The sequence below is a fragment of the Corvus cornix genome, chromosome 10, assembly GCF_000738735.6.
Source record: "Corvus cornix cornix isolate S_Up_H32 chromosome 10, ASM73873v5, whole genome shotgun sequence".
Lineage (NCBI taxonomy): Eukaryota > Metazoa > Chordata > Aves > Passeriformes > Corvidae > Corvus > Corvus cornix.
In genome coordinates, this window is record NC_046340.1 from 5,017,659 (window position 1) to 5,044,632 (window position 26,974).

At 45.7% G+C, this 26,974-nt stretch overlaps 1 protein-coding gene across 5 annotated transcripts; it reads right to left on the minus strand.

Annotated features, from left to right (window-relative positions):
• Window positions 1-236: 236 nt before the first annotated feature.
• MINAR1 (membrane integral NOTCH2 associated receptor 1) lies at window positions 237-25,751 on the minus strand. Of its 5 annotated transcripts, XR_005602821.1 has the most exons (6): window positions 25,548-25,751; window positions 14,519-16,874; window positions 12,793-13,047; window positions 9,135-9,245; window positions 3,651-3,850; window positions 239-2,907 (listed from the first exon to the last, which is right to left on the minus strand). XR_005602821.1 is itself a non-coding variant. In XM_039557945.1 (5 exons), exons 2-5 carry the CDS (start codon window positions 16,826-16,828, stop codon window positions 3,773-3,775), a joined length of 2,754 nt encoding a protein of 917 aa, XP_039413879.1. In that variant the 5' UTR covers window positions 16,829-16,874; window positions 25,548-25,751; the 3' UTR covers window positions 237-3,772. The 5 variants fall into 5 exon arrangements, 4 of the variants coding, with proteins under 4 accessions (XP_039413879.1, XP_039413878.1, XP_010389359.1 ...); XM_039557945.1 differs by having other exon boundaries at window positions 237-3,850; XM_039557944.1 differs by lacking the exons at window positions 239-2,907; window positions 3,651-3,850 and having other exon boundaries at window positions 5,403-9,245.
• Between the last annotated feature and the right edge of the window lie 1,223 nt (window positions 25,752-26,974).

Consider the following 26,974-nt stretch of genomic DNA (forward strand, 5'->3'; position numbering starts at 1 on the left):
CGTCATCAGCAGAATTGGATTTGAAGAGGTGTATTTCATCTGGAGGATAAATCTTCATCAACTCCACTTGTAAACTTGTTCTTCGAAGTCAGCAAAGGTTATGGAGAAATGATTAGCTCAACTGGCACATTTAAAAGCAACCAGTAATTACAGGAACTTTTTTTTTTTTTTTTTTTTTTTTTTACTTAAAACACCTGAAATACAGCCATGCTTTCAGAAGGATTCTGTTCAGGTCTGTCACACATTATTTTCCATAATACATGGCTGACTCTGCCCCAGCAACTCATTTCACCTTGATTCATGAATAACTGTCCCTCACTTCCTACTGTAAATACAATTGTAAACATATGGGAGAGAATTTATAGTGAATTAGGGTTGTACATTATCACTGTGATTAGCTGCATTTGTTACCCAGCAGATGTCTGGGTAATAAAAATCCCCCATGAGTACAGTATCCTGGAGTTTCCCAATTCCTTGATAACTGGTCCAAGAATTTCTCAGTCCTGCTGTGCTCTGATCCTGGTAGCCCAGAGCAGATGCTCGCTGTCTGCCCATCTTCTGCAGCACTAATCCCACTCTCCCCACGCTCCCCATGCTCCCAGCAGGGCATCACACTTCCCCTGCTTTTCTCTCTCATGTTATCTTCCCCAAAAAGCTTTCCCAGTGACATTCATCATTCTCACAATACCAAAACACTTTGACAAGCTGAGCCAAACACCTCCCTGGTGTCGTATCACTGATTACCACCAGAGTTACAAATCTGACGACTGATCTGGCTGTAACTATCTATGATAGTGGCAACACCATCATAAGCATCAAGGTGGTGCTTGTAAGATTTCTCAGCCCCTGTTTGGCCCCTCTCTTCCTGGGCATCTCATGACCCCACAGCAAGGGACAAGCTCTATTCCAAGAAAATGCCTGGAGAGAGACACAGTGAGTAACTGGCATGAAACCAAAGCCCACAGAGATCAAGCAACTAGTCCCAAAACATGGAAGACATACGGTACTGCCTTGAGAGCTTTCACACGAAATTAGCTTTCCCACTGCGCTGCTTTTTCCACCCCACAGATGCCTTGCTTTTGGCAGAGAAAAAAAAGTGTCACTGCCCCCCAGCCCTCCCCCACAATGGTAAATGGATATTTGTGTCCTCCATCAGAGCTTTGCAGGCTGCTGCCACTGATCCCTTTGCCAAGCGATCGTCGGACATGAGCCCAGGGTCTGTTGTGGTTGGAGCCACTTTTGGGACCAGTGGGCTCGTGCATAGCCTGACTTGGACATACCCAGACATTTGGCAGCCCCTGAGCTCCAGTCCACCTCAGCTCCTCAGCACTTCATACTTTTGAGTCCCAAGGGATCAGCTTTTTACCTCTAGCAGCAATGATCTTGCACATATCACATCCCAAACACCAGGCAATCGCTCCAGATCACAAGCATGGAGCTTTCTTCTGGCTGTCAGACAAAGCTTTGAAGAAGTAAACAGGTGCTGTCAGATACTGTCTAAATTCCTGTCTCAGTATCCTGAAAATATTTCTCCAACCTCTTTTCTCCAACTATCACATGAGCAAGCCCTCGTCATCGGTCATTTGTCTTTTGTTATGTCTTCAACCTTGAATACCAGATTAGTAACTACCTTTAAACTGGTAAAAAGACTACAAATACTAATTCATCCTTCTATCAGAAAGTGGCTTTTTTACATAGTAGGAAAATGAACGTTTAAATGTAAGTAATGCCAATTAATTTATCGTTTACTGAGCAGTTATTGTTCACTGACTCCAAAACAGCATGAGGTGTAACCCTCAGGGTAACACTAACATCCAGTTCAGTCTCTCCAGATCAGAATCATGGCTAAAAGGCCCATTTTTAATGCACTGCATTCATAGACATCTGCTTTCGGAACCTGGAACTAAAAGCCATGCAAAGGAGCAGAAACCCAACTGAACCAACTCACAGGGCCAAAAATTTCAAGGGTTAATTGCATAAACAAAAATGTATAAAAAATACATATTTGTGTGTTGTGCATGTACCTTTTTTTAACTTTTACCTGGCAAACTCTTCAAGGCAGGACTGTTTCAAGGAATTAAGAGCTGTAAGGTGAGGAAAACACGAGCCCTGCTTTATTGAACAGCCATTAGCCATACTTAGAAACTGCACCATAACATTAATTTTGCAGCTACAAGATATTGGCCTTGAACAGAATTAATGCATATGCACATATTTGCTGCACAGTCATAAATTTTACTAATGCAATTTTGTGAACCTCTTAAATGGCAATCATTGCAAAAAAAAAAAAAAAAAAATAGTAACAGGAAAGGCAGGGTAAAGTTCAACAGCAATATTTCATTACCAAGACAAGCAAAGAAGATAAACGACTCAGGTTCTTTGGTTCTCTCCTCTCCCCCAACATTACATGAGGAAAAACACGCTGTACAACATGGATCTCTGTTATTGTTGGAAGTGTGGCTGTCTAGCAGGGCAGCAGATCAAGAGGATTTTTCAATGAGGAGATACATCTGTCACTGAAGCAGAGTTTACAGCAAGGCTTTTCAAAAGGGACCAGCTTCCACATGATTTCCAGGGACAGGCAAAATAATTAGCATTTCTCTAGTCCCTCTTTTCCCCCTCTTCCAGGGGGACACCTGCTGTTGTGGACACAGTCTGGAGCCTCACCACGTGCTGGGGGACAACATACAGACAGCACACGCTGCACACAGGCTCAAAATGAGCAAGGAAAACAGAGCAATTCTGCTGCAAATAGCAGGATTTTACATTTTTATTAGAGAACCAGCAATCAGAACTGCGTGTTCCTACCTGAGGAGATCACCCATATATTTCCATCTTTAATAAACGGAATCAGTTTTCAGCCCTCTGGTTGCAGAGACTGGCAGGAAATGTGGCTTTCACAAAGCCCTACAAAAAAGCAAATGGGACTTGTTTTTGTAGCCCTGCCATTTCCAGGGTGCTCTCATGATGTTTTGGGGGTGATGAGAGGAGGGGCCAGGTCACATTCCCTTAAGAGCTGCCAGCCTCTCCAGTGGGACAAGGAGATCACAGACCTTGGGATTTTTTTCTTTAGCTGAGGCCAAAGCATCAATGTCTGGCAGAAAATTCCCTCTTTTTACTGAGGAAATCTGGTACTTTGAGAAAAGGCAAGATCTGAGCCTTCACTGTATGTCCAGAGACCTGCTTTAGTGCCTCAGAGGAATATCCCAAAATCCACAGATCCAGGGTGCAGGAGGGCAGGGAGGAGCAGGACTGGAGATGGGTAATTGCTGCCACAATGCTCTTAATTTCTAAAAGCCTCCAGCCTCAGCAGCAACTGTGTCTCCAGACACCCACCATTTCCTCAACCCTATACTGGGTTAAGCCTTGTGGAAAACTTCTCTGGTCCAGAGAGCACTTTGCACATCTCCTCACATCCTCTGCTGCTCCACCAGGACCAGCAGTGCCTTGTGGTGCCGTGCACAGTCCAAGCACAGCTGCTTTCTTGTGCTGGGCTCATCCAAGACCACGACCTAGCCTCCCTTGAAAATCCCAGTCTGTTGCAGTTGGGAAGGTATGGATGTACAGTTGCTTCTGGAAGAGCTTCATGCCTCTCCTACACATAGTTTGTACTGTATTGAAGAACATAAATAAAACCATGGGGAACTTACTCATGGGAGGAGTTTGGCTGCTGACAGCCCACTTCTTCTTTGTTGGAAGATTTTGTTCCAGTATCTAAGTGAACGTTGTAGATTTATGTAACAGCCTGAAAGATATCAAGTGATCCAGTGTCTCAGAAGTTGTCCAAAGCAGCCAAGTTTGCTGGAGAACCACCAGCAGAGCAGCACTTTACGAGACAGAGTGTTCTTTCCTGAAAAGATAGCAAAGAAAAAATGAAATTTAAAAAATTACCTCATCTCCATAATTACTTCCCCAGGTGCTTGTCTCTTCCCGAAGTGCACACCAACACAACTGACCTTTCCTTTCAGAAGGAGCACACTGCTATGGACGGGGCACTGCCTACTTTCCTTTCTTCTGTTTGCAGGTGCAATGGGATGGAGACACAGGAGCACCTCAAAAGGAAGTATATGGCCCTGAGATCCAATATTCTGCTTGTGACTTGTCTGTGCAACAGGCAGAGCCATTCACCAGAGCTAGATATGAAATCAAGGATTTATTCAACCAGGACAATCGACTGCTCTGATACACTCAAAGCAGCCCCGAGCTCGTGGGGCTGGGGCTTGGTTGGCAATACAACATTGTGTGTAGGAGTTTTCTTCTACCTTGAGACTCAGTGACTCCATCCAGCAGACAGAAACCTGGCAGCTGCTCCATCTTCCAGCACAGCAATGACCCAGATGAGATCTATATATCCAATATACACAGCTTCATGACTGAGGAATGCTGTGCCAGAGTGCTTAGGATTTTTTGGCATAAGCCTGGTCCCACTTAGCATTTTTATGAATGTTCCTGCTCCTGGATTCAAAGTAAAAATCGAAATGGCACTCCTACTTGTAAGCTTCTGGACTTGATGGGTACAAGAGAAAAACCTGACATTGATGCAAACCCATGATAAACCATTGGTGCAAATAAATGCAAAACAATCTCCCAAACTGAAACCAGCACCAAATTGTGACTGACAATCCCTCCACGGGGACCTGTGGTGGTTTGCAGCCTGACTCGCAACATGTGAGCACCCAAGGCTGGAGCTGGCGGTCTGGCCCTGCAGAGGGCACTCAGAACTCCCCATCCTGTCCAGAACTGCTAAAACAATGCATTGAAGGTGTTTGTGCAGCAGAGAGGAGCAAATCAAGGTCTCACAGTACTGTGTTTTCAAGTCACTGCTCATTGTTTATGTGTCTTCTTCCACAGCTGCCCTCTGTAACCTCCAGCAGTGGTAGGCTCAGCTCTACCTGTGTTTCAATACCTGGAATTTTAAGACAACCTGCTTTGGCAATTAACAACTCACAAGCAGCAAATTAAATTCATACAGGGACCCTAAGCAAACTGACTGCCTGTTCACAGGTGATTATAAGCACTTATCTGTAGTACTGACATAAAAGGGGCAGTGGTTGCATAAACATGTAAGTTAAACAGGTACCAAAATATTAGTCATAAAACAGTTGATATGGCAAAACTCAGTCATGAAATAGCCTATAAAATGAAATACTACGATTAGTGTCAAGAGCTAATCTTCCAGAAGCCCAAACAATATGACGCAAAGGAGCTCTTAAAAGAAATCAAACAAACTCATTTTTCATTATCTTCTGCCATCTTATTATTTCACAAGTTAGAAATCCATTAGCAATTCTGCCAAGAACTAGATAGGCTGCTTAGTTATCTAACACTGACACACTCACAACCCATGGCTATCTTGATGTCTCTAAGAAAAAAAACAACTGGAAAAGCAACGGAGTAATAAATTATTATAACTGTTTCATTAAAACTTAGGACACTGTAATTTCAAGTTTATTTGGTGTTATATTTAAATGAACCAAAAGGCAACATTGTACAGTAACATTATAAAATAAAATTATTACATAGTACATTAACCAAAGCCCCATTAAAAAAAAAAAATCCTAAAAAGTCATTTGGGGACATATCCTACTCTTGCTCTTCTGCACACATGATTTATTAAGCTCATTTAAAGCAGCACTCTTTTTTTAGGAAAAGCAAATGGGATTTGCCCCCAAAATGGAGTATCTTTTCTTATAGTTCTTGCAGTTTCATTTTATCGTGTGTAATATATCAAGTTTATAAGGCATAAATACGAAAAACAGTTCAATATGCTCATCATAATTTTAATTAAGTAATACAATCTAGGACACTTTTTCAATCACACCAAGGATTACAATGTACCTATAGCTTTAGTTTCTCTTTTTTTTTTTTATACAAAAGTCTATCATATAGTATACAGTGTATTCTAGTTGGTAACTGGTTCACAAGGTGGATCACAATATTCTTGCAGGTTAATATGTCAGGATTTCACCTAGTGTGTACACTCTGTGCAGGCTTCCTCCTTCCCTGGCTGCTCTCCTCCAGCAGAAGCATCCCATCACTCCATCTCCTTGCCTGTTTTAAGAAGGGCTCTGTGCCAGATGCAAATCCCACTGGGAATGGCTTGGGATGCACATCCCAGTGGTGCCAAGGAGCTGCCAGAGGCAGCCAGGGAGGGGAGGAGACAGCAAGGCAGCAGCTCACAGAGGTGTTTGTGGAGCAGGGAGTCAGGCTCTGCTCTCCAAGTTCCCCTCAGGCTCCTGGCACCACGGAAATGCTTCCAGAGACTGCAGGAGCCAAATCGAACCCCAGGAGGGAATTCATGACAAACCACAGTCTGGTGTGCAAGGAAACCACTGACCAATGAAGTGGGTGCCACTGGCTGCTTGTGCAAAGTAAGGTTGGGCAAAAGCACCTCAATAAATTAGGAGCAGCATGGATGTTTGGGATGCTGAGTGCTTGGGTTGGGCCAGCTTCATGTCACCCACAGCTCCATAACCTGCAAAAGCCTTCCCAGGATTCTGGGCATCTCTAATGCAAAGACTCATCTGGCGCTAGCTGGATGAGTTGCACAGACAAACCCTGTGATGAGTAGCACCTCCCCACCCTTCTCCTATCTCCCCTAAGGGAGAAACGATATTTTCTAAAATCAGATTACTGAAATGCCCTGGAGAAAGTGCTGATTTGGGGCTGGGGGCAGCAGGGCCAGACCATTCACGGTAGTGCAAGAGGGGTTGGTGAAGGCAGGGGGTCTGTCCCCACTCATCCTGCCCCTCCAAGGGTCTTGTTGCTGCTTGGTGTGGGCAGATGGGGGATTGACACTGTGCCCCCACACTGCTCCCTCCAACAGCAGCCCGTGCTGCTGTCACCAGCCAAGGAGGGGGGGGTGTCAGAGGGCTTTCTGACATTACCTGAAATAGGAATAGGTTTTTCTACATATACAATCAATCTAAATTGGGCAGGAGGTAAACTGCAGAGCAGTGTCCTCCAGAGTGTTTTTCACATGTCTAATATTAGATATCTTGCTGGCAGCTCTGAGTTGTCCCCAGAGGTTTTCTCTACCTGTCTATATTTACTACGGATGGATCCTGTACTCAGGTGCTCTGAATCACACCATAATCAAAGGCAGCCTAAAATAGACTGTGTGAATTGCTCCCTCCCTGCTGTGACTCCATCCTGCAGCATCTGGGAGGAAAGAGAAATTATCTTAGTATAAAGAATGGGCCAAAGCCACAGAATTTGGGTCAGGATTCAGGCCAGGCAGGCACAGATTTTGTCTGTGGGCCTATTCTTGTTCTCTCTTTGCTGATGGGACATCCAACCCTGTGCTTACACTTATTTTTCTGACAGATCAACAGTCCCAGGGATCACCTATCCCTAAATAAAGCACAGCACGTGAGCAGCAAACAAACAGCTCTCCAACTGCAGGAAAGAACTGACACACATCTAAAGTCACAACAAAGCCTTCACCTCCCACACACCCTTCCCTCAATACTTTTTTTAAACCAGCCAGAAACAAACAGTGAGTGCAGCACATCCCAGAGAGCCAGAGGAAGGAGCATCCAGTCCTTTCTTAGCTGTTGTGTCATTGTGTAGGGAGGCTGCTTCTGAAGAAACCAAATTACCTTACATAAAGAGCGTTCACTAAAAGAATCTTCTTTCCCTTAGAGGACCAGCAAGATCACATTATTTCCTGAAAATACTTTTTTTGTCTTTTTTTCTAAACTTGACAGAAGAGTAATACTGCCTGGGTTTTTGCTTTCACTAACCATGACAGGCAATTTCTGTCCTAGCTTGAGAATTCCATCGAACCTGCTATTTGCATTTGGGATAAAGCATCAAATGGACATTTCCAATGGGATACAGACTGCTTGCTGCCCAGTAGATTCAACCATCATTCTTAAGTACATTAGCAAGAGGGAAGCAAAAGATCTCCCTGTGCTGGATGCATTGCATCTGCAGCAAGTTTCTACCAGTGCTGAGAAATTGTGCCCTTAATATAAGTGCTCAGTAACCACCAGCCCTGCTGCTTGAGGAGCACTCGGAGCTGTATAGAAGGCTTGTGGGAAAAGAAGCTCCATTAGTACCCATTATGCTGTGATTTATGTTATGGGCTTAAAATAGCAAAAAATTACACAGTTCTATTTAACCTACAGTCTAAAAAAAGGCACAAAGACTTTGTGGGAAAAAAAAAAAATTGTAACTGTTCAGATTACATTTCCAAGAACTTTAACAGAGCGTTGCTTTGATTTGCCAGCTTTGCTTGCTGGCAGGAGTGAAATTGAGACAACTTCACTGTCTGCAGAGGTAAGGAATACCCTTTTGGCAAGGCAAGTTTGCCAGCTCTATGCAAATGTTATTTAACAGAAGTAACTAAAACCTCTTGTGATTGCTTTAAAACATAATCTTTTTGGTCTGCAGCACATTGCACTTAGATCTAAGTACTCAGTGATGATAGAGTGGGTCTCAGGGCAAGACCAAATACAAAGAGCCCTTTTAAATCTGAACATAGGAATGAACTCTGTTCACAGCTACACAGTCTGCTTTCAAACAAATGATCATGAAATACATAAATACTATAAAATAAATACAATACATTCAGAGTTTTCTACATTGTAGAGAGCTGTTAAGACTTCCCTAGCTCCCTGATGTAATGCATATAGAACATTCCCTTCTATACAGTGCTACCTCCATGTACCCACACTTCATTTAAATGCAACATAGCTCAGACAACCTTCCTCTTTTGCCTGGATTCTCATCAGTCTCTGATTCTGTAAAACATTATATCATTTCTTTAGGAAAAAAAAAATATTGCACTCTTAAAAATGCATAAAAATTGAACCAAGTTCCCATTAACTTCACCACAAAGTCTGTTATTTAAAATAGGACTTTTCCAAAAATGTTTCTCTAGCTGTTCTGCGTTCTGCCTTCATTTACAGCATTCTCCACCAGGATATGCTCAGAACACGGCTCCTCAGCGAATTCCTTACAGTTTTGCCAGCAGACATTTGACACACAGCGTGAGCTATCTGAGACACACGTGGCTGGGAGTCACAGGTCTGTGGCCAGGTTCAGGATTTCATTGTACAAATGGGAACCACAATGACCAGGATAACCGTACAGGCGGCCGCTGCGATCAGGGCAGCGATCTTGCAAACCTTTGCTCTCCTGAACTCGGCTTCTTTCCGTTTCAACAAGGAATCATAGCCAGGAGTATAAATGTCTTCCATCCAGTACTCTAAGTTGTTTGGGTTTAAAGATTCTTGAGTCTAAAAATTAAAAGGAAACAGTTGTTAGTTGTCTGGGGTCTGCCATTAGTAATGTAAATAAACAAAGCAGATGTGCCTGAAGGCCTCCCAGCTGCACCTGGATCTGCTGTCAGGATAAAGTGGGTTATTGCCACTTCTCGCACCCCTTCATCTCCTGGTCCCAATTCCATAAAGCTGATGAAAGTGGTAAGAAAATACTGCAAAAAATAGACTCCTGCAACAGTAAGATTCTGCTCCAAAATCCCTCACATACCTCTGATTTACCAGAAACTTCATCACCTTGGATAGCATTTAAATAAGATCTCTTTAATCTGCTTGACAGCAGAAATGTCAGCAAGTGCCGGCCTGTTACTGTTAATAATTTTTAAATTATTAAAGCTCAGCTGATGGGAAAGGCTCTTAATATATGCTCCTCATGCACTACATTTTATAAATCTAACCCTAATTTTGGTACCATGACTTGCTTGCAGGGCATGATTACCCAGCCCATCCAGTACCCAGTCCTTCTGCAGGGGCAATTTGCAGACCCCCCCCCCTCCCTGGAATGGTAATACCTGGGGACCCAGGCAACCTGCAGAACTTTATCAGTATTTCCATTATTTATTTATTTTAATTTATTTATTTTTTATTTCTCACAGTTTTTTATTCCTCAGTATTTATGACTTCTTAAAGCTTTCCATTTCAACCTTGCTTGTTTTTTTCCCTTTAACCTCTGTGTTAGAGGAAAATGGAGGGGAAACTGGGGAAACCCAAACACTACACATTATATTGAACTTACCAGCAGACAGGAATAAAGCAAAAAGAACATTTTGAAAAATGACAGCATTTCCCCAAAGCTGTCTCCTTCATCTGGGGCTCCAAAAGTCTATTTCTTTAAAAAAATGAAAAAAAATCCACATAAAAATATTACAGTGAGAATACCCTAACACACACTATTTCGGTCCTTGTAACAGTCCTGATCCAAAGCTTGTTGGACCCTGCAAAGAAATTCCAGCTGACTTGAGAGGGATTTAACTAAGCCTTTAATTGACTAATTCAGCTTTTGTGACCATGAGCTACTGGCTGAAACTTGGCTTTGCCTGATAGTAGCATTTGCTTTATGTACAGAACTACTAAAAGAAGTGAGTTTATAGCTATCTCAGAAATAAACAATGAAAATCGAGCAATGGTTTTATGATCATTTTATGGACAGCTGTACGATAGCATTAGGATGCTGAAACAGAGGCCATCAGCCACATCTGTGATTGTACCATTTGGGCTTTGAATTACCTGTTCCAGCCTTCTGCATAAAATAAGCAATCTCATCTCTAAAGGCATCAGAAAACAGCCTGACACTGTTTCATCCCAGTGGATCATCATCCACAGAGCAAAGCAATGAATCTCACACACAGCCCACACCTGGGACAAGCTTTGGGCATGACTACTTTTGCAATTCTTTTTTTGGAGGAAAACCCAGCAGACTTGTCAGGCTCCAGGAGAAATTTTAAGTAAACAAAGGTAGAAAGTTCCTAAAGATAGGCATACTGTGCTTCAAGGAAATTGCAGTTTTGGACCCCTCTGCCTTGGCATTGACCTTTTAACTACTTCAAAAGGAAGATGCATTATTAAAAAGGCCCATTACTGTTAATCAGCTTCCTTTCCCATTTCATTGCCAGACGTGGGAATGTTCATTAAGGCATAATGTATTTACTTTCAGTTCTAATAAACTTAATCACTGGGAAAAAAAACCCACTCATCAGTCTGTGTCTATTTTTTAAGTTTGTCAGTAAGCTCCATTATAAAGTCTAGACGTGGGCTTTGCGGGGTAGATGCAATTCTGACAGTCTTTTTGGAGGGAGAAAATCAAACCAGTAAACTTCTATCACCTTTATCCTAAAGATAAATGATGGCAATAAGCCAATTGCTCTGGTTTGCTCACAGCCATGCAGAGCTGCTTACAGAGAACAAAACAGCCCTACCAGGAGCAGATGGAGAACACTACTCCCAGAGGGGTTTTGCTCCCAAATATCACCTCCCTTATTGGCTCACACAGCAGGTAAGGGATGCTTTGTGACCGCCTGCTGCAGAGGAACTTCTTCCAGCCTATTCCTACTCTAGCATACAGTCTGCCATGCCAGGGTTAGGAATTTAGTAAGCCCTCTAAAGCTTTTAAAACCCAAAAGGCAGCAGGGAGCTGAGGCAAGATGCAGCCTGGTCCCTGTGCTGCCTGGTTTCTTTCCAATTGCACTTTAGGCACAGAAAGGAGCAGGGACTGGTGAGGACAGGGAAGTTTGCATGAGCCAAGCAAGGAGGTGAATTTGTGGTGCACAAATTCCTGCAGAAACACTCACGGGAGTTGCACTACAACACTCTATGGGTGATGGTTTCAAATCAAATGAGCCAACTTGGGGTCCTGAGGCACAGCATCCTGATGCTTTCCTAGGGATTAGCCTGATGGGTTTGGAGCTGGCTTAGGTACCCTCAGCACCAAGCCACCGAGGGCTGGCATGGAGCACCAAGGTCTCAGACTCTTCCATGCCACTTTCCCTGGCAGACAAGCTGTGGAGACAAGCAGACTCCCTGCCTGAGCACAGCTGCACCCCACAGACTGCTGGCCACAGAGCCCAAAATGCCTGAGGTCAGCACCAGACCCCCGCACTGGTCCTACATTCTACTGTCAAAGTGCATATAAACGATACACAGTTATTGCACATCAGTGTGGATTTCATTGTGTGACACATTCGGATTTCAAGACCAAGAAATGCAACGTTTCTTTGGTCTTTACACATTTTGGATGTCATTCTTCAGGCTTCCTCTTTAAACCTCTGCTCGGTTATCTCCCTTCCTAAAAGATGTGTTGTGACTATCAGACTACACAGGGTATCCAATGTGGGTGCTCATTTTATGTCAGGTTTGTGATTTTGTGTTGGGAAAACGTAAATGCAAAATTTGAATTTGTCTCCTGTGCTTGTTGCACAGGAGCCTGCACACTTACAAGCTGAACCACAATGCAAACTAGACACACCATCAGTTGCCTGGCTGGTTTCCAACAGCCACTTCAAAGCTGCAACAGTGACGTGTTTCAAAACCAGTCATGGTATTGAACATCTTCTACAAGTATTTTATGTCTCATCTTCCTAGTAAAATGGAAAAAAAATAAAACCGTAACACTGCAATTCCCTGTGAATAATTCAGAGAGAACAAACACAAAGGAAAAGGCAGCAGTTCCAGCTCCTGCACCACTCTGCCTTGCTGCAGTTAGGGACCAGTTCACCCCTGCACTTCCTTATTCTCCAACTCTTCTTTAGAGCTACTAAAGCCACAATGGCTTAGAAGACATCTCTCCATTGCAGAATTAGCTGGGAGCATCAACCTGTCAAGGATCACCATTCAGCAATGAAACAGTCACATTCTTCATTGTCCCTGGCCAGGATGGATAGGGATCAGCAAGATTAGAGGCACAACAATTCACAGCTCTTTCCTGAGCTATCCAAATCCCTTCTTAAATGCATATTATGGCAACATCCTTTCGAAATCAAGCCATTCAAATTAAACAACTGGGACTCACTTGTAGATCCAAGGCTGCGATCTTGCCTTTATCCCCGGAATTCCTCGTGTATTCCTCTATGGTCCATGACGGCTGGGCACGTTTCACTTCAGCCAGCTCTGTCAACCTCATGTCTGTGTAGAGTGGGTTGCTTTTCATATGTGACTTGAGTGATGCAGGGTAGGGATGAGGACTAAAGACTTGTTCAATCAAGAAAGCATCTTTTGGCTGTTTAGAGAGTCTATGTGGCTGTGGGATTTCATATTGCCTGTCTGCCTGCAATAGGGTTCAAAAGAATTTGAGAGAAAAAAACAAGACTATGAGGGAGTTAAACACAAAAGACAGAGCTATTCCTTTCAGAATCACCATATGATAAAAAATTTACCAGCTAAGACAAAGGTTTTGGATGGCCTTAATCCACTGCCCCCCTTCTTCCCACAGCCAAACCAAAGAGGTATTTTACAGACACAACTCCACATTCACTAGAACACAAACACAATGCTGATGCAGCAGAAGAAATTTAGGTTTTGTGCTGTTTACAGATCAAAAAACTATTCTGAACACGGCCCTGACATCCAGAGAAGCCCAACTGATCTGCAAAAGCTGAGAGACACAAGCAGGCTTCTGGGTTTCTGTTTCTGGATCAAATCCTAACATGAAGCAGTCTTGAGCGATGCCCCCAGCCTGACACTGCAGCATCCATGGTACCATCCAGTGTCAGCCAGAGTCCACGGAAGGAGCCTATAAGGGACTCCCAAAGTCAGCATGTCATCCTGAGCAGAGCAATCTACAGAAAAGCCAAGGTTTGGGCTTACTAAGGACGGCCTTCTTCCCCCTCTGCAGTCTAGCAATAACCCATGGTTTGTGGTTTCTTGTTCACCCAGCCGCACTTGTTTCCATCAAACCTCTTCCTCTCTTTTCTCAACCTTCTCTGCCCTCACAGCCCACTGTAAGGAGGCACAGCATGCCTGTTGTGTGGTCACAATTGACAAGGGGCTGCAGGACCCCCTGCCCTCCCCAAACAGAAACAAGCACCCACCCTGTGCACTTTCAACAGAGCAGCACCCAGAGCCCTGCACAAGGGCAGCCAGGACAGCCATGGGGTCAGCGAAGGGGGCACTGGGCAGCTGCTGGGAGGATGGGCAGAGTTCTTCTGCCCAGCAAAACCAAGAGAACAGCTACGCTGTAGTTCCACAACAGGGGGCTTAAGAGTCATTTGAATGACCATGAAAGTCAGACAGAGAGCACAACTACAATGAGCACCTCACAGTACACGTACAAGGGTTCCTTTCCTTGAGGGATTTGAATCCATGAATCTATTTTGTTGGCTTTTAAATATGTACATACTTCTCTGATAAAAGCCATCACAATTCAAATCCAAAATATCCCTTCTAAAACAATCACTAGAGAATTTCAATTTTCCCCACACGCTTTTCTCCAAGGTAATTACCAGGCCTCCTTATACTGCTACTGATGATGAAGAATACCATCATCTTCCCAACATGCCACCCACATTACCACCCTCCCTTTACAAAAAAGCAAAGCTTTTAAGGAGCAACTTGGCCATTTTGCAGCTGCCAAGCAAGAACCTACGGGTACAAAATCACTCAATTATGGTAACAATATAGGCAGGCATAACATGGCAGGGCAAAGCATTGTCATACCCCGAGGCTTGTGATGACTATGGAAGATATTCATAACCACATTATTTTTAAGCATTTAGTATGTGAGTTAAAGTTCAAATTACCTCTTTAGATTTCCTGTGCCAGTCCTTATTTTCTCCTCCATCTCTCTCTTTCATCTCCTCCTCTGTAATGCCAACTTGGTTGGTGTAAGTAATAGCTCTCCAGTCTCGGGGAGAGTTTGAAATACTTGCTATTTTGGATTCGGTTGCACTGTTTTCTTCTGTTAATGATCTTGATGATCTCCTAGTAAACAAACTTTTTTTTAAGGCTTTTACTCGAAGACTCTCGCTGTTACTTCCACTGGCATCCGAACAGCACCATTCTGGATTATTCTCCAGCTTGCCTCCATGAGGAGTGTTGTGGCACTGAAATATCTGCGGGGAGTTGCTCTCATCTGATGCGGCATCGCTTGTCAAAGAGTTGAGATCTATTTGTACACTGACCTTCTCTGGCTGCTGGATTTTTTGATCCAGCTTGCTTAATTTCCCCAGGACTTGAGAGATTTCTTCTCGGACACCTGAGAGAGATTCCAGTTTCTTCTCTATTTCGCCAATCCTCAAGACTAATTTGCAGACACTCGTTTTCAGTTCATCATCTGTGTTACTGACATCCGCCCTGACCACTTTATCCAATTTGTTACAGGCACTCCCGTTGGAGATCTTAGTCAAATTGTGCTCAGGTGAGCTATCACAGTCTGATTTATGCACCTGAGACAAGGAACCAGTGCTATTGTAGCACGAGGACTGCATCACTCCCGTGGACCCGCTGATACTCATGTCATCCAAAAACCGGAAAATGTCACTGATGTCATCGCTCACGATTTCGGAGTCATCATCCGACTGCTTCAGAGAGTGCCGCTCACCGTACTTGGCTTGGCCTGCTGCACACAAATCCTTGCACTTCTTGTGGTCCAGAACCTGCTGCTCCGTTTGTGTCCCAACACTCATGGTCCTGTCAATGCTTAAGATCTGCACAGAAGTACAGTTAATGCTTTTATCCTTAAACTTTTTGACTGGCTCGTGTTTCTCCACATCTAGAATGGAAGGAATCTCCTTAGGTTTATGCCCATTGGGTTTCACAGCATAGTTTGCCTGCATAATTGGTTGCTGATCCTTTGTGTTTAGGTAGGACTGATGCCTGTCAACTGAAGGAAAGTTTGGAGATGGGTTGTTCGAACTCTGGTATCGTGGTTTCTCTTCAGACTGCTTCCTGTTAAAAAATGAGCGTTCAAAGTCAGGGACCTCCTCAGTATTTAAACTCCAGCTTTTAGCTGGCCAGGCAGTTTGCTTGGTTGGCTTTCCACTCCACTTTTTGGTTTCCTGGGGCCCAAGAACAGTAGTTGGGCCAAAATATGTTGAAGCTTGAAGATCATCTAAACTTTCATGCTTCACTCGCCTTTTGTCTGGTATAGGAGAATAAACTGGATTCAAGTACTGGCTGCTGTATGGCATTTCAAAGCTGTGGTTGAAGAAAGTCTGCTTAGAGCTTTCTTTCCTGTTCTGAGGCTCTCTGTGTCCATCTTCTGGTGTTTTGTTGGATGGTATTAAGTTGGGAGATATTGTAATCAGATTATGAAAATCTTCTTTGAATATATTTCTTTTCTGGACACACGACTGCATCACGAAAGGCTCATCATTTGAAATGAAAGTTTCTTTTATGCCTGCACCTATAGGCAAGGAATCCTGGTCTGAAATAGATTCATTTTCAATGTTCATGGGGAAGTACGTACTCTGCATCTCACATGGTGGGGACGTGGCGATGGAGTAGGATGCCAGTGCCTGCAGCCTGTCCAGAGAGGCAGCCCGGCCCTTCATGTCCTTATTAACACCGAGCAAGAAGTTGGGTTCTGATGAGGGGACGAACTGCTGGCAGTCTTTGCAGTCCATCTTTCTGCATTTCGAAGACCTTCTGACTGGAAAGCCCCGGTTAAAGTCCTGGTCGTTGAGCTCGCAGTTGGGCACACAGTCAGGCACACAGTCTGCCATATTGCAGATCTCTGTGTCAGACCTGCAGGACTCGAAGGACTCCTTCTTCTTCACTTTGTGCCTTGCTACTGGAAGCTTCTCCTTGGCCACTCCCCCGTTCATTTGTATGAGGTTGAATATTGTTACTATATCTGCTGCAACCATGATTTTCTTTGATTGCTGATTGTTTACAGTGCATCTCATTTTGTCTTTGAACAAAGTCGCTGGGAAATTAGGATCCAGGCAAGCAGTGTAAAACAGCACGCTTCTGAGCTTGGCCAACTGGGATAAATCAAACCTTGCACAAAGGGACTTGCAGAGATCCTGGTAAGAAACAGTATTCTGCTTCGTGTCCAGCTCCTCCAATATCTTCACCAGGAAGAGTGAGGACTCCTGGTTGGACTCCATGGCTTAAGCGTATTTTGCCGTTTAGCCTGGAAACTGCGTTCCACTTCTACAGCAACACAGAAAAGATTGTAAGTCCCCCACAGATAATACCCTAGGCCTTGCAATTCAGCCAGAGATGGGGCCTGACTCCCTAACCACGCAGTCCAGGGCTTGCTTTTATAATCCATCCTCATGTTCTGAACTTCAAGCTGTAATCCTAGCATCCAATAAATCAATACTTAAATGGAATCAGGGTTTTATCCAAGAAGGCTCCTTTATACCAATGTCTACTAAAGCAACCAAGTGAATACATAGCAGAAGCTTTGGAGAGGCTGAACTAATGGCAAATAGACAATCCCAGCCTGCTTGCTATGGGACTATCACAGAATTTCTTACCAACTTGTGAGAGGTTCAAAGCACAGTTTGATCATCAAACTGCAATAATTCCAGTCTTAGCCTAACCAGGGCTGATCTACTGCACCATGACATGTTTTCGTGTCTGAAATGCAAATGGCTCTGAGGCAGATTTTCTGACAATAAAATTCTGACATGTTTCTAGAAGCTATCTGAGCACATAATTACCATCTTGCTTACTTTAAACCATTATTTTCTCCTCTACTCTGAATTATCTCCTTTGGATACCTTGACATATTTTTTTCAGAAATACATTTTCCTAAGTATAAGGTTCAGGAATGGAAAAGTTGCCAGGTCCCATGTGAAAAGTCTTTGTGAGTCCCATTTCAGGTCTTAAGGCCAAAATTTAGCAAAGAACAGAAGGAGTTAAATAAAAATCCTCCTGAACCTTGAAACCAATCCAGCAGATGCTAGAGGGCTGGCTGCCAATCAGGATAGATTTGAAGACAGAGAAATATCAAGGACAGAGAATATCCTCTTCAGTGATGCACTCCCAGTGAGGTCTAGGAGTGCATTTCCATTCACCATCCCGAAATGACAGGGCAGAGGTGAAGAGCAAAAGCTGCACATTTATGTGGATAACAGGAACAGCTTGAACAAGCACAGCCAACCCTAGCAAACACATTGGGGAGAATATAAACTCCTGCATTTTCAGAGCTGAAACCAACCTTCAGCTATTATGGATTAGGAAAGGATGTTGATTTTTCATCCTTCTCTATTGTGAATATCCTTGTCGGTGTCTCTGCTGTTGGCTACTAGGAAAGACAGAGCACAGAATGATGCAGTTTGCCAATTGCCATGTTTGGCCACTCTGTCTTTGTTATTCTTACTGATAGGAATAACAAAAATCTCTTCCCTTTCCCAAAAAGGTGTGGTATCTTTCCCCATTCACTCCCACCCTTAGATGACCCCTGGAACTGGCCTCTCCTCCATCAAGTGCAGAATATCCACCCAAATGGCAAAGCACTGAAGTCAACATTGCAAGGTTTATTATTACTCATTCTAAAAGGCACCTTCTGGTCAGAAACCTCAGGGCTCCTGTTTCATCTCCTGCCCTGACATTACACACCAGTGATTCCTATCAGTATCAGAAGGCAGAGTACTTCAGTTTTGGTTAACAAATAGTTACCCAAACGAATACAAAACAAGTCCAAAGAATGTTTTTTACTTTCACTTTAAAATCCTGGTCAGCATATTTTCCTCCTCAGCTTTCAGTCACAATCTTCCTGAGATGTGAGCTGAGGTCTGATGGACCAGATTCTGCAAGTGGATCCTTCACATTGTGATAAAAAAATGAAAAAGTAACAAAAACTAAAGAGTACATTATGTGTAGAGCTAAATTGCACTTCTCTTGGTGAGCTCACTTTGGTTTTAAGATGCTTAGCTGTTTCTATCTTTCATTGTGCCTACCAGATCTTCAGCTTTGTAAACTTTCAAAGCATGGATTCATATGTAGTTTAAAAAGTGAGAATATTAAGAAATGTAGTAATAAAGTAGAATATTTTACAGTACATAAAAACATTGCTCAGGAATAGTCTAAGGAATATTTTCAGTGGTTTTTTCCTAGACTACTGGAGACCAAATGTGAAATTTTGAATTGGTAAAGGAAATGAGTGTAATAGACAGTATTTCCAGATTCAGTATTTGTAAAGTTACACTTAATATGAATTGTAGTTGCATGTACATTCAGCTCTGTGCAATTCAAGTGAAACTTAATCTGACATGCTCAAAGACCAGAGAAATTGGCTGTGTCAGAGGTGTGGTGGCACTCAGGATGGGACTGAACACCAGCAGCTGTAGAGGACCAGCACATCCCATTGTTGCAGTTTCACCCTTTTGTTTTGGTCCAGCCTCACGTATTTCAACTTTTTTGGATGAAAAGTTCCTGCTAGTATTTCAAGCTCTGCTAGTATTTCAAATTCTGCAAGCCTGCCTTAGCCAAGTTTTCCTTATTCACATGACCAGTAGTGAAAAATAGGAGAGCTGCTTTGCCAATAATAAGGAATTTAATGCACTGTTCTAGTTCACTGTTAAATGCATCAAACCTGAAGTGAGCAGGATCCAGGCAATAATCAGAATAGCGGTTTTTTAAAACTACTTCTGTTAGATACAGTAAATAATTCAGCATATTGTTACAGCATTGAATACTGCTGGATGCTGAATTTTCTAAATTGAAGCTTTCCTAGGTTGTAAGGAGGGCATGTAGATACAGGCACAGTTTGCATGAGCACTTCTTAAAGGATAAATAAACCCCATTTCAACCAGCTGTGACCACAGCAGAGGTGATTGGCACTGGGAAAAGTATTTTGTCACAGAGGTAGGAAAGTTTTAATGTAAAGTGTGTTTGTCAGATATCAGTCTGTCGTTGGAGACTAAAAAGTGAAGCAGGTGGAGGTGGTGTGGCCACTTTGAAGAAATCTGAAAACTTACTCATCGTTGGGCTCTATGGGGGATCGGCCAAGTTTATCTCACATGATAATCACACCACACCCCTCGACCGCTGCTGGCCGGAGGAGAAATCCCGCCCTGTGCAGCTCAGGATAAGGAGGAACACACGTGCTCAGCCCTCTTTCAATCACCCTCTGCTGGCCGGAGGAGAAATCCCGCCCTGTGCAGCTCAGGATAAGGAGGAACACACGTGCTCAGCCCTGTTTCAATCACCCGCCGCTGGCAGCAGGAGAGGAGATTTGTCCTTGATTTGCTACTTGTGACACGCCCGTCCCACAGCACGGCATGGGGGAAACCCGGACTGGATTTTACCGAGTACGGAATGGATTCGGGGGAAAACCCGGACTGGATTTTTCCCGGAGTACAGAATAGACTCAGAAGAAAACCCGGACTGGATTTTTCCCAGAGTATGGAATGGATTCGGAGGAAAACCCAGACTGGCTTTTTCCCGGAGTATGGAACGGATTCGGAGGAAAACCCGGACTGGATTTTTCCCAGAGTACAGAATGGATTCAGGGAGAAAAAATATTTTACTGTTCTGTGGTCAGCTCCAAAAAGTCATGCTAAAGGCTGGAGGAGAGCACCTGTATCTTTTTTCTCTCAGCAGCATGTGCCTTGGAGGCACAGCCTCTTTCACAGCCTTTGTATTTCTCTGACATGTCACCATTAATGACACTCCCAGACTAGGTCCAAACTCTGCTAGTTACCACCGAGGCTACTAAGTCCTCTGCATTAGTTTTAAAACAAACCAGTGGGAGATTGCAAGTCAGAGTAATAATTTAATAGGAAAATTAAAGTAAATGCAATAGTGCAAGAACAGTGACAGAGTCAGGATACAACCTGACACCCTGTTATTTAGGGTGGTGGTAGCAGTCCAGATGAAGTGCTGGAAGAAATGGTCTGGTCTTCACCCAAAGGTCCAATTGTAGCTCTTGTCCTCTGGGAATCCAGTAAGGGCTGCTTGTGCTGCTCCAAACCCCAGATTAGATCCAGGTGGGAACACCTGGCTCCTCCCACTGGGTGGAGCACCTCACAATGGGCTGATGTAATTCTATGAGTCACGTGGTGGGTCCTTGATTGCCCACAAAGATAACAGAGATAACAGAGATAACACCTGGAGGGAGTTATCAAGGATGAGTCATGGGAGGAGATAACGAGCAGTGCCCCACCCACTTTAACAGCTTGTGAAGATGATAAGAGAATACATACTGTCGGTTACATCTTGCATTGTAACCTAGGTCATCCTCACAGAATAAACTTTACATGTGGGGCTCAGAGACATTCCCAGCTACCAGGGGACTGGCATTTTAAGTCAATTTTCTGCATGTTATATATCTGACACTTGGGACAGGAGTGAAAATATGTCTTTTTGTCACCTCCAGGCTGAATACCAGCAAAAGCAACTATCTCCTCCTATTTGTAAATTCACAGCTTCTTGCAAACCCCTTACCTGGATATGCATTTTCACAGCCTGATGAACACTCTGTGCTCCCTGCACTGGCCTGCCAGCAGCCTGCCTTCTCCCCACTCACACTCCTGCTACAAAACACAAGTAGCCAGTTTGCGATAATGTATTTTTGAAAAGTGTCAACTCATTTTGTTCCCCACCTCTCTGTCTTTACTCTCTCATCCCAGTGAGGATATCCTAGGTACAGCTTCTTGAAATTTTTTGCTTTGTACCAAGCCATTCTTAGCATCACCAGAGGTTTTAACTTCAATTTAGGTTTCTAAACATTATGAATCTGGTAAAACTCAGGTGCAGCCTGATCTGCAAGGCCGCTGAGTGATGACAAGTTCAGTAAACTGAGATGAAGCCTTGCTGCACAACCCTAATCTCATGTTGCTTCTACTTAGCACCAACAAGGAGCATTGTTTTGGGGACCGCAATCCATACCCACGCAGTAAGGCAGAGGCACTAAAGCACAGACACCAAGCAGGAGAGCTCTGCTAGACTGGGTCAGCTCAGTGCAGACCCTGTGCTCACAGACACAAGCCTGGCAGCTGGCAGTCAGCTATAAAGCAGTGAGAGGTCAGGGAGGTGACAGAGGCTTTGAGACAAGGGTGACCAGGAGAGTAGCTGAACCTGCTCAGGTGGGAATTCAGCCAGTTCATTCAACTGAGACTCAGCTATGGGAGGTGGAAATTGAAAAGGCAGGTTGCAAAATCAGATTTAAGCCTTGAGGAAAAGAAAGATAGCTAGGAGCTGGAATAATTTCCTCTTCACCCCTTGGCTGTTCACAAACAGCTTTTTGGTGTGAGAGCACTTCAGGTGTTAAAGATGTCTCTGGGCTTCAGCCTGAGCATGGAAATGGGTGCTCCTTTGTGCCAGAGCATCTGAAACGTTGCTGCTAGTGGAGCATCAACAGATTCGGGCTGTGAAGAACAGGATGTAATACCCCATAAGGATAATATATAAGGACCTTGAAATTTTGTTTCCTGCTTCAGGGATGTAAAAACCTAGTGTCAAAATTTTTAGTGGCACATTAAGCTGCTCTGTCTCTTGTCAAGTCTCCTAACAGCCTGCAACAGAGACAGGTGCTTCTTGGCAGGCCACCCCAGGAGCTGCCACATCCCGGGTGCCAAGCACTTGGCCATGCAGCATCTCAGCCATTATGTCCACGTTCATTCATTATCTCTCAAAGCAGGACCAGAATAGACCCAGACGTGGCACATAAATGCAGAGCTCTGAAATAAGCACAGGAAGGCCTTTTAAAGAGGGTACAGGGTCACAAATCAATCAAAAGCAGCAGAGAGAATTAAAGCACCCACAGCAAGAGCAGCAGCACAGGGTCGCCTCAGATGGCCTCAATTCCACCAATGCCCTTGTGCCTTATCCTCACTGCCAGCAGCCACACGCACCCTCCAAAATCCCCCTCAAACCGACTTTGGTCTCCAGACACACGGAGTTTTCTAGACACAGGGATGGGATCTAGCTTATTTATCTTCAGCAAGACCATCTCTGACCAAAGGAGCCACTTAACATTTCATCCTTAGTGATTCTCTTATATTAACACTGGAAGGAGGGTTGCTTCAACTCAGCTTCCCAAGATTTGACGTTTGCTGCTCTAATAGCACAATTATATCCCAGCATGGACTTGTACAGCATCACATTGCACAGCCAGTCGATGGGGGCTGGTTCTCCTTGCCTGCAGATGAGCTCCAGACTCACCACAAATCGATGTCTTCTTACCCTGCACCAGGAGCAATGAACTGAGCTCTCATCTTACCACTAACCCACTGTCTCAGCCTCTGGAGGAGAAGTCCAAGAATATTACGATTGCAACCTCCATCCCCAGTGCAGCTTTCTGCTGCACAAAGGGAATATACTGTTCTATTTTCTGGTGTCTTTAGGAACCAAGCCTCCATGAAACCTCTCCCCCTCTGGTTCTCCAGACCAGGGGAACCTGAAGACTCTTTCACGCAGCTTGCTTCCTTACAGAAAAGCCAGAATGCACTTTCCTTCCTCACCACCTCCCAAATCAGCACTCGGGTGGGGGTGGTCCCCTCACATCCTATAAATTCGCCATCCACAGGAATTCATGAAATTAGTACTGCTTCCCAGTTGCCCTGCCTGCTTCCCTGTGACTCCTTCAGCCCAAAGCCTGCCCTGCCAAGTGGGCTAAGGGCTGCACACACTGGGGCAGATAAACCCCAGCAGAGGATTCAAGAGACAGTCCCACCACTCGACTTCCCTGAGCAGCTGCAGGGTGGCAAGGTGCCCTGCACGAGTCTGAATCATGGCCACTGGCAGACAGACCACGTTCTCTTCCTCTCTTATTTCCTCCTTCATTTCCTTCCCTGTTCTTTGTGCCACTGACATTTGCTCTCCCCATTTCCCAATATCCACAGCAGGTGCAACTAATACACAGATGTGACTGCTGGAGTCATCATTCCCCCTCTCCCTTTGATTTGCCAGCCGAGAGGGAAACAGCATCCTTGTTTTGTCCCCCCCACAGTGACTAACGGGCCACCCCAGAATGCCACTACTGCAACAGCAGACGGCGAGTGATCCTTGCATAAATTCCCTCAGAAAGAGCCAGCTAGTTCAGCACAGGAGAACATTAATACAGCAATATGCTGCTTTACTATTAACTCGAGCTCATAAATCATTCAGCCTGTCTTCCCAACACCAGATACTATAAAACAAGGCAGGCAACACTTGCCTCACATGAAACGTAACCCATCGAGATGGAATTCAGTTTTCGTTTTCTCCCACACTCACAAATCCATTTCTCTGTCAAAACATTAAGAAATTTCTGATGAAGGAACGGGGACCTCGAGCCCCATCTGGCTTCCACTGCACACAGACACGGGAGCTGGCACTCGGGGAAACAATGCCCGTTTCCGCACACCTTATTCCTCCTCCTCCTCCCTCCAGCCTTCTGCTGCTCATTAAAAAGAAAACTAAAACACGCACTCTGGAGCCCTGTAATGGCAACTGCTCCTCTCCACCTTTCATTGAAGAGAAAAGTCCTCCTGACCGGTCTGACACAGGCTGTCTCCTCCAGACTGTTGCCTCGGTTGTGCAGGAGCAGGGTGGGCTCAGTCCCTGGAGCAGGCAGGAGGTGGGTGCTGGCTCCCAGCCTCGCCGGTGTGGTTTTTATTCATTCCTTCAAAGCCGAAGGGAATGAACACCTGCATGCAGGGAGCTCACGGTGCCTGTGCACCCGCTCTCGCCAGTGGCTCGCTGCTGTTGTGCACGGGAACGATGCACACTCTGCACCCTCCTGGACATCCCACTGCCAGCCTCCTCCGAGGTTCACCGGGGGTCGCTGGGAACAGCACTGGAAGAAGTTGCTGTTTTCTGGCTCTTGCCTTGTGTGAATGAGCCCAGGAAAACTGCGCTTTACAAACCCAGTTCCTTAACAGAGGCAGGCTCTGCTGTAAAAGGACTCTGCACAACACTTCAGCTTTCCCAACAGCCCAGAATTCAGCGGTTTTTAAAGGATCTGAGTGCATAAATTAACAGGGAACTTGTGGATAAAGGCAGCGGACCCTCACAGCTGTGTCAGGGCTCAAGTCGAACAGGGTTTGCCATTGATTTTTCTTGCACAGTAACATTAGGCTGATTATTTGCATGGTTCAGTTATGCAATCCAGGTTAAGGTATCTCTATGATCTGGGAAAGTGCAAACAATCAATCTAAAACTGTGAAATAAATTACTTGAATTATTACTGCATCATATACTCTTGGTAATTCTTTGCCAACTCTTGGCCCATACAGACACACACAAATACTGTCCTCCCAATGCATTACTAGAGCACATCCAAGCCACATTTTTACCACAAATTTTTGCATAAGGAGACACCATTGAAAATACTGACAGACAGACACAAAAAAGTCTAATTGAATTAAATGTGAGCCATTTATCCCATCTGCGGGCAACCTGGATTTTTGCACAGCAAACCTACAACAATCTCACTGGCACCCAGGACCTAACTGCTCCCTCATCCTGGTGGGTCCAGCTTCCCTGATCCCCATCCCTTCAGACTCCCTGCTTGGGGTTGGGACGCCCGGGGGCTCAGCCCAGGGGTCACCCACTTGCTCCCCTCGGGCAGATCCACCTGTGCGGGACTGAAGTAGAGCTGCCAAAGTCCCAGACGGAGTTTCCAGATTTTGGAGTACCGTCTTTCCCAGAGAGCTTGACAAAGAGGCAGGACCCCGGGGCACCGGTGGGGACCACAGGGGCTGGGGGGTCTCTCACCTGCGCTTACTCCTCCTTCTCCCAGCCCGGCGCGGGGAGCCGGTGCTGAGCCTGTTCCCCTGCACCCCCGGTGCCCAAAGCATCCCTGGGGCTGGAGAGCGGGGGCCGCTTGTCCTCGGCGCCCCTTTCCCCCAGCCCACCCCTCCGCGCCCCCCTCCCGCACTTGGGGCTCACCTGCGGGTTCCGCCTGCCTCTGGCGCGGGGAGCGCGGCCGTCACGGCTGGATCTGCCGCTGCTGCAGCCGCTTCCCGGCCAGGAGGAGGAGGAGAAGGAGGAAGAGCCCGAGCCTGAAGCCCCAGCAGGATGCCATAGCGCCGGGCTGCGCTGACAAAGGCGGCAGCAGGTTGGCATGGGAGGAGGGAGAGAGGGGAGGGAGGGGAGGAGAGAGGGAAGAGAAGGAGGGGAGACGGGAGGGAGGGGGCTACACAAGCCGAGCCTCTCCGCACCGCCCCCCGATCCCGCGGCGGGGCTGCCCCGGCCGGCCCCGGGCGCTGCGGCAGCGGCGGCCCCGGGTCCGCAGGGATGGGGCGCGGCGGGAGGCGGCGGGGCCGGGACTCCGCTTCCCTAAACCATTATCCTTATTATTTTTATTATTAGTGTGAGTCCCGGCGCTCCTCGGGGCGGGGGACAGCGGCCGGCTCTCCCCGCACCGGCAGCCCCGCTGTCCGGGCAGGAAAGGGGGTGCCCAGCGGGAAAGGAGCCTCTTTCTTCCCAGTCGGGGACATGGAGAGCAGCAGTCTGAGGAGGAGCGGCTGAGGGAGCTGGGGCTGTTCAGCCGGGAGAAAAGGCGAGTCGAGGGTGACTATCGCTCTTTACAACTGCCTGAAAGGAGGTGGTAGCCAGGTGGGGGTCGGTCTCTTCTCTCAGGTAACAAGCGATAGGGCAAGAGGAAACGGCCCACGTTGCACCAGGGGAGGTTGAGGTTGAATATTAGGAATTATTTCTTCACTGAAAGGTGAAGGCTGGAACAGACTGCCCAGGGACTTGGTGGAGTCACCATCCCTGGAGGTACTTACAAGATGTGTAGATGTGGCACTTAGGAACATGGTTTCGTGGTGGACTTGGCTGTACTGAGTTAACAGTTGGACTTGATGATCTTGGAAGTCTTTCCCAACCTAAACAATTCTATGATTCCATGACAACACCCCCGTGCCCACCTTGCATGCCCACCACCCCCAGGCCACCAAGGCCACCGATGCACAGTCCCTGTACTGCACAGCTGCCCACACCCCCCTCAGGCAGGTGGTCCTTGCAGGGATGGGGTCTGGCGGTGTAGGAAGGGGCTGTGAGGGCTGCACGGTGTGGGTGGGAGTCCCCACCCCAGGTGTGCTGCGGTGCACGTGCAGCACCACGACACTCACGCTCTCAGTCTGGGCAGGCAAGGTCTTACCTCAATCAGAGCACTGCCTCTTCCCCTGCTGCTGCTGGCTGGCCACGCCACGCAGAGATACTGCAGAGAGTTTTTAATAGAGGTGTTGCTGGGTGAAATAAAGCAGAAAGATGTCAAGGCTCGACTTTTCCTCTCACTAGCACTGTTTGGGGAGCGGACTATCGGCTTTCCTTTCCTAGATGAACTAATTTGAAGGGTTGTATGCACAAGA

Excerpts from the sequence above, each read along its gene's own strand:
- MINAR1 (XM_039557944.1), bottom strand. The coding sequence starts at position 16,828 with ATGGAGTCCAACCAGGAGTCCTCACTCTTCCTGGTGAAGATATTGGAG. Across the intron at positions 13,048-14,518 it reads GGCACAGGAAATCTAAAGAG|GCAGACAGGCAATATGAAAT; the intron begins GTAATTTGAACT and ends ACCCTATTGCAG. Across the intron at positions 9,246-12,792 it reads TCGCAGCCTTGGATCTACAA|ACTCAAGAATCTTTAAACCC; the intron begins GTGAGTCCCAGT and ends TTTAATTTTTAG.